Source organism: Danio rerio, chromosome 1 (genome assembly GCF_052040795.2).
Source record: "Danio rerio strain M-AB ecotype USA chromosome 1, GRCz13ab, whole genome shotgun sequence".
Classification (NCBI taxonomy): Eukaryota; Metazoa; Chordata; class Actinopteri; order Cypriniformes; family Danionidae; genus Danio; species Danio rerio.
This window is the reverse complement of record NC_141021.1, coordinates 11,568,091-11,575,693: the sequence shown is the minus strand read 5'-3', so window position 1 is coordinate 11,575,693 and position 7,603 is coordinate 11,568,091. Positions and strand designations below refer to the sequence as shown.

The window sequence follows — 7,603 nt, the reverse complement described above, 5'->3', positions numbered from 1 at the left end:
CTCAATGTTTTGAATATTCAAATGTTTTTGCATTGTTCTCTCAATATTTTTGAATGTTACCTCTGTGCTTTGGAATGTTGAAATGTTCTGTCAACGTTTTTGGAATGTTTTCATAATTGTAATAATGTTCCTTCACTCCTTCAGAATGTTTCCTCAATGTGTTAGAAGGTTCCCATATTTTTGGAATGTTCCCTCAATGTTCTGAAAAGTTCCTATGTTTTCAGAATGTTCTATCAACATTTTAAAAAGTATTCACCCAGTGTTTTAGAATGTTCTTATGTTAAGGATTACCCAAATTCCCAGACATGTAACAATGTTGAAAAAATTCTAAACAGTTTTCTGGAATGACAAAAATTTTTTATTAATATTAATTTCCAAATCACAGAACAACTAGTTTCTCGTTAAGCGCGATCTGAGCTTGAGTGAGATTGGCCAGGTAGGTCACCATCAACAGATCCTGAAAAGAAACAAACTAGAGTAAGAACTATGAAAGCACACAACTTCAGTTTAATCTAGAAGACATTACAAGATTCACACTTTTTTTGGAGTTTACAAGTTATATGTTATTCATCGAATAAGGTATGATTGTGTGAATCTTTTGGAAATTTAAATATTGTTTTAAAACAATCTATACTTAAAATATCAGTACAGCAATTTCTTTGACAACCCCCACCCCCAAATTAAAGTACTCAACACTATAGGACCCCTGATTTTAAAGCAAGTAAACACAGACTATCCCTGTATTTAATGACACTTACATTAATGTTGGAGTTCAACATGTTCTCAAAGTCTTCTGCTGGGATCTTGGGCACTTTGTTCACAAGATCCATCAGGAAACGACCAACACTGTTATCTGCCATCACTTTACCAGACTAGAAAAAAACAGCAATGAAACAATAAATGCACTGTTCAATTATTTAAAAAAATTAAACAAAATAAAAAAAACTGGGAAACGTGCAATGGCATTTAGAATTATAATTATTATTTTTCTTATTAAAGTTTAAAGTATTTTTTTAAGTGGGAAAAAATAATTCCAAAAAAATAAATAAATTATAGAGCGTTACTTTAGCCAGAAACCCAAATTCTATTCGAAACAGAACTGCTTTCATTGATTCAGCATGAATAATAAACACATGACTGGAATCATCGCACAGGAGGATTTATTTCAAACACAAAAAAAAAAATGTGGAGTAAAAATGTTAATAAGTGTGCTATTTTCAAATGCTTTCAGATGTAGCAGCATTTACTACTACACATAGCTGTAGTTCACTGACAAAAAGTGCCCATCATCACAGAACAATTATCTAAAATAAAAAAAATGTATAAATAAAAAAACTTAAATCTATTTAGATGTTTTTTAAACATGATTTTGTGTAGCCTTTACACTTGAAAACCACCTTTGATTAATTGCCCCACCCAAGTTAGTGTTATTTTAGAAAACACACATCCATCCATCCATCCATCCATCATATTGTATTATAGATGTACATGAATACGTTTATATAGCATTACAAAATACAAATACATACCTAAAAAAAACTAAAATAAATATAAACTGTATTAAAATTAAAACTGAATTCACATTCAGATTTTTTTTGCCATGTATTACAAACAACATCTTTAAACACATTTATGTGCAGAAGAGCAATGATTAAAAAAATGTAAATAAGCTATAATTGGTTTACTAAAAGTACTTTGTTTTGGACTGACTGGATCACGTACTAACATTATTTCCAAAAGAGGCACTCACCAACACATCCTCTATATAAGAGAGCACTGTTGCCAGCATTTCCTGCACGCGTCCTGCAGCACCGGCTACCTGGGCCAGATCTGTGGTCAGTCCATTGGTGCGACCGGGAGACGCACGAGTTCTCTGGAGAAGATCCACTATAGAGAAATAAGTTTAAACCATTAGAAAAATATACTTACAAGAAAACACCCTAATCTGTAAACACAGTAAATCCATTCAATAACTGACCTCCAATGCGCTCTGTGTCGTAGTAAATGTACTTGACTGACAGAGGGGTGAACATCACGCCAACGGTCTTGCCTGGCACTCCCATCTGTGAACTAACAGCACAACCAACAGAAAAACACTGTTAATGAAGAAGAGCAAATCTACCTCTGAGAAGGGGGTATCACAGAACATGAGTTCCAGATTAGGGTTGGGCAATGTCGACCAATTGCATGATATGTTGTCTAATGTGAAACATTGCAATAGACAATGACATCGTTGTCAAATTAATTATTTATGAAAAATTCATTAATTCCTAACAAATTAAATTATTTGTAGCCTACCGTTTTAACTACCTGACCCGTCTTTGTTTTACCCATGACCAATTTATAAATAAATAAAGATAAGTTACACACAAATTACCACCTGTCAATCAAAGGGACTCAGGCATGAATAGATAAAAAAAGATGCACAACCAACAGGATCTGAGGTTTTCGATAAAATTACTAAGTACAAGCGTGAAAGTGAAAGATTGAAGCAGTGTACTGACGCTGTGACCCATTCTCTGACAGATTGAAAAGACAGAAGAGTCGTTAGATAGAGACCAGATTAATTAAATATCACGTTTAACAACTATAGTGAGACACAATGCAGCGGTACATCCTTGACAAACTGACCGACATGGACTGCTTGTGTGTGTGTATGTAGTCACGTGATGTGCGTTTTCAGCGGTATAGTGTGGACGGAGATCTGTTCAGAAAGGCTAGGTGCAACGCCAGTGTGGACGTGGATCGTTTCCGTTCTAAAATGCCATTTTAAAACTAAGACTAAATGGAGCCTAAAGGCTGATTATTACTTCTGTGTCAAGCTCACGTGTATACTATGGTGCAGCCTATGCGTGGAGGCGTAGCCCTGGCCCTGGCTAACGTGCACCTCTCCAAAAATGTAACTACACATTGCAACGATGTGTAGCGTTAAGCTCTGTGATTGGTCGGCTTGGTACCGCGAGTGTGGGCGGGACCGAAAGCCGCGCGAGCCCAATAGAGCAATTGTTTACAAGTGTGGAGTCCCGTGAAGGACCTCTGGATGGAAAGTTTTGTGTTTACCTTACGGATAAAGTTGTTGCATGTCCGCCGGTTCCTGCCTCAAAATGAGCGAGTTTGAACCACTTGTAAATTAAGGAAGCGTTCAGAAAACACAAAACACAGGCGAAGAAACTCGACACAGAGGAACATTAACACCTCACTGCCAACTTGCGTTTGGGAAGTGTTATTGCAGAACAACAGAAACAGCGTGCAGAAGGATGAATAAGTATAATATTTTGTACTGTAATCATGGCAAAAATGAAATAAGTTATTAGAGATGAGTTATTAAATCTATTATATTAAGAAATGTAATAAACAATCTTCTCTCCGTTAAACAGAAATAAAAAAGACCTACAGTTTCGAATAGAGCTGTGAACCTACACTAGTCTCACAGTTCGGTTCTGATTATCATGCCATCAATTCGGTTGAATTCGATATTTCGGTGCATCACGGTGCATTGACGGTGCTTTTCATACAGAGTTTTATATTTTCTTCACAGCAGCAGTTCTTGTATTAAAATGTATGAAGTTATTTATATTTACATATTATTTGTAATACAATTTTGTCATTTAATGCAAACAGTCAGATATATAAACTGTAACTTTAAACAAAACGAGCATTAAGCAAATAATATAAACAAATATAAATATCAAGCTCAATTTCTGATCCTTGTCTAGTTCTCTCACACCTCTTTGATTGGTCACACCCTCAACAAACACGGTTGCGATAAAAAACGTAAGTGCTGCGCTCTTCACAGATGAGTGACACTGATAAGCGGCAGGGGCGATCTCACAGCTGATGTATGATAGACATGGTGGAGAAAACTCTGAAGACACGCGCTCGGTTCTTTAGCCACTGTGTGTGTGTGTGTGTGTGTGAGAGAGAGAGAGAGAGAGAGAGAGAGAGAGAGAAATGGAGTACTTTCATTCTCTCGATCTCAGTGAAATAGTTGTATATGTCAGTGAAAGACTGATCCAGCAAACACACAGTGAAATCGTGCACAGTTTATGAGTTTTAAGTAGTTAGAGCGTTGTAAATACTCACTATCGCCTCCCTCATGACAGAGCGCATATGAGGTAAATGACGTCAGTATTAACCAGTTATGATTATTACTGAACCGATACCAAATTGTCCATGTCTGCATCGAGGTGCACCGAAGAAACGATTAATTTTGACACCCCTAGTTTCTGACTTAAACTGTATAAATTATTATATCATTTGCTATAAAAAAATCTTTGATAATATAAATATAAACAAGCATTTTCTATATATGCATATACGTGGATACATGCATTTATTTATACCCATAACAAATATGCACAGATAGTACACAACATTATTATGTAAACATAAAATTTTAATTCATAAGCGATTATTGTACACTAGTCAGCATTTGTTTGTTGTGGTTGTGTTACCTGACGTAGGCCCGGATGTTCATTTTGTTGCTCTGCAGTGCCGTGTCCACAGTGAGGTGAATAGGGTTTGGAGCCTCTCTGCTGTAATACTCATGGATCAGAACCGAGTGCTCAGTGATGTCAAATCCTGTGGCATACCTGCAAAAACAACACAGCCTCTTTCTTCAGTGAAACAACATTCCTTAAGTTTATCTGAAATCAGATTCTATTATTATATTTTGAAATATTTTAGATAGTCATTTTTGTAATATTTTCCATTTTAAGTTCTAATAATTCTGTTACCTGTATAATTATTCTTTTTTGATATATAGATATAACCTACATTATGGAAGCTACCCTGTCACAGTAATCAATATATGAACTTATCGCATTGATAAGCCGTGTCATATTATATTGACATGACCTCAGACATTTTTAGTGATGCAATATATATCGCCCATACATAAAAATGAATTCTAGCAACATTTCAGCTGGTTTTGCAACATCTCGATCTCTATTGAGGTGTCAGTATGGTTTAAAAAGCTCTACAGGTTTTACTATAAATTGCTATAGAAGATTTTCATGTGGGTGTCTGACAACTAAAAATAGATCTGCTAGCAGATATCACAGCTTCTGTTACTTTTTGCCTTGCACCTTTTTGTTAACATTTATTATTATTTATGATATGCGTTTTTACAATCTCATTCCAAAGCCATAGGATAACTAAATTAAATAGTCTTAACAATAAAATATTATGTGTTCTTTGTATGAGTGTACTTGCATTGTGGTGATATTATATTGTCATTCTGGTATTATATAATGAGTGGCATAGAATGGTATTAAAATCACAATAAAATCATTTATCGCAATGTATTTTGGTGCAATATACCGTACAACAAAAACTAGATATATCGTGACAGGCCTAATGGAAGCTTGCTTTTACAATGGAATAAAAGGCAAATATACTTAAAAAAAAGAGTAGCAATATAAACTGAACTGTAAGAACAACAAATGAAAATGAAATGAATATCTGAATTGTGAAATATAAACTTGTAAACATGAGATATACATTTAAAATGGCTGCAAAAATAAATCATGGGACTGTAGGAGAAAAAAATATCATTTTATTTAATTTTCTTATTTTAGTTATTTTACCATAGCGCAAAGCAAAATGCATTAAATGAAAAATAACAAATGTTCACAAAAGTTTCTAAACCTTCTAAAAATATAACAAAAAATGTGCTTACAACAATAACTTAACAAAACTTTAGCAAAGAAAAGAATTATATTAATTTGGAAATGCGGCCACATACCATCCAACAATGACTTCACTCGGCGAAACCTTCTTATGAAGCTCATACATGTTCTTGGCGAACTCCATGTCAACAGCCACCTATTTAAAAAAAATAAAATAAAAATAATTTTAAAAGGTAAATAAATTGCACAATGATGATGATTAAATGCTGGTGCTCCTTAGTAAAGCATAAATAACATATGGTACATGTCCAAAAATACAGTAGCATGTAACATGACACTTTTGAATTAAGTTGGTTTTATATTTGAACATTCAGACACTCGTGTTCAATAAAATAGTAAAGCAAATTTTAAAGAGGCTAATACAGATTCATTCATTTTCTTGTCGGCTTAGTCCCTTTATAAATCCGGGGTCGCCACAGCAGAATGAACCGCCAACTTATCCATCAAGTTTTTAAGCAGAGGATGCCCTTCAAGCCGCAACCCATCTCTGGGAAAAGGCTAATACAGATAAATTAGCAAATTGTTATAGTTAAAAAAAAAAAAAAAAAGCTTATGAACTCTATGAAAGGTCCCTACATTGTTTACCAGGCTACATTGAATAATCGGTCTGAAATGCATGACTTCAAAATAGGCATGGGACGATAACCGTTTTCAAGGTACACAGTGATTTAAAAAAAAAACTGATGTTTTAAAACCGCCAAAATTATCTGCTATAGATGAATTACCAGTTTGTAAACAGTAAAAAAAAAAAAAAAAACTGGAGCGCTACCATTTAGCAGAGCCGTAATCACTATGTAATACTGTGAAAATGTGATATTTATATTAAAGAATATTAACGTCAGAATTGTATACCGGCCCATGCCTACTTTAAATCCACATTAGCACCATTTAACTGACTGTAAACAATGTTGTACTTTAATAGTCACTGGCTGTTAATTTGAGTTGACCGTTTAGGATTTGACAAAGAATACCTTTCTGAAATTACATTAAGAAGGTGAAAGTCTGAATGTGCAAATATAAAATCAACTTTACCTCACTTCAATTTTGGCTGATGGTTTGTAAGTGTATTTCAACCAATCAATTAGCTAAAGATGCATAACAACAGAACATGAAATACCACAGATGTCTCACTCGAACCCTTTAGACCATTACAAAGTTACAGTGAGATACCTGTGATGTGAAATTGTTTTGTTTTTCGTTATGCCTAAAAAGCTACATAAATGTCTGGCACACACTAATGTAAAGGATGTATTAGATGATGCTTTTTTTCTCACCTCATCTTCAGACTCGTTGTGAGGAACAGAGAAGCAGTTGGTGACATCGACTGAATGTTTATCTGCTGTTCCTGTTTGACACACAAACACAACCACCAGGTAAGTGATGCTGCTGATCTGTACAGTTTCTCATCCACCCCAGCCATTCAGCTCGACTACAACACATGCTCCACAAGACCAAGCGACGCTCATGTTGTTTGTAATAATCGCAACTGTCTCATAAATCTCACACAAGAATTCAATGACCCACCTAATAATGTCCCGATCACGCGACTCGCTCCTTCATTCCTGCGCTCGTATGAGTCCACAATCGAAGCCAAAACCACCGGGTGGATTTTCACGACCGGGCCGTGCACCGCCATGATTTCGAAGAGGAAGTAAAAGATGATGATAAACAGAGAAGAAGAGCGCGTCAGTGGGATTCGCGCTGCCGCCCCCTAGCGGATGTAGGTGGCTGACAAAATAATGTGTAAAAAATTATAATCAAATAAATAATTAAACACAGCATGTAAAGTTTTAGTGGGTGGGTCAGGTTAAAGTTCTTCGAGGTTTGCTTGGTACATATCCATTTTTTCAATGGACAATTTAATAGCAACACAACTGCATGTTAATGCCAAAAATCGGATCAGCTAACCACAT

At 35.2% G+C, this 7,603-nt stretch overlaps 1 protein-coding gene across 2 annotated transcripts; it reads right to left on the bottom strand.

Annotated features, from left to right (window-relative positions):
* Positions 1-335: 335 nt before the first annotated feature.
* On the bottom strand, positions 336-7,353 carry eif3f (eukaryotic translation initiation factor 3, subunit F). Of its 2 annotated transcripts, none has more exons than NM_001200009.1 (8): positions 7,215-7,353; positions 6,965-7,035; positions 5,747-5,826; positions 4,455-4,592; positions 1,979-2,070; positions 1,751-1,887; positions 759-872; positions 336-457 (listed from the first exon to the last, which is right to left on the bottom strand). In NM_001200009.1, exons 1-8 carry the CDS (start codon positions 7,324-7,326, stop codon positions 380-382), a joined length of 822 nt encoding a protein of 273 aa, NP_001186938.1. In that variant the 5' UTR covers positions 7,327-7,353; the 3' UTR covers positions 336-379. The 2 variants fall into 2 exon arrangements, with proteins under 2 accessions (NP_001186938.1, XP_087091891.1); XM_087235765.1 differs by having other exon boundaries at positions 1,979-3,746; positions 3,808-4,592; positions 7,215-7,338.
* Between the last annotated feature and the right edge of the window lie 250 nt (positions 7,354-7,603).

Bases quoted from the DNA above. Each gene is read 5' to 3' on its own strand.
- eif3f (NM_001200009.1), bottom strand. From the start codon at position 7,326: ATGGCGGTGCACGGCCCGGTCGTGAAAATCCACCCGGTGGTTTTGGCT. The intron at 1,888-1,978 runs GTCAGTTATTGA...ATTTCTCTATAG, and splicing joins CGACACAGAGCGCATTGGAG to TGGATCTTCTCCAGAGAACT. The intron at 873-1,750 runs GTGAGTGCCTCT...GTTTTTTTCTAG, and splicing joins CTTATATAGAGGATGTGTTG to TCTGGTAAAGTGATGGCAGA.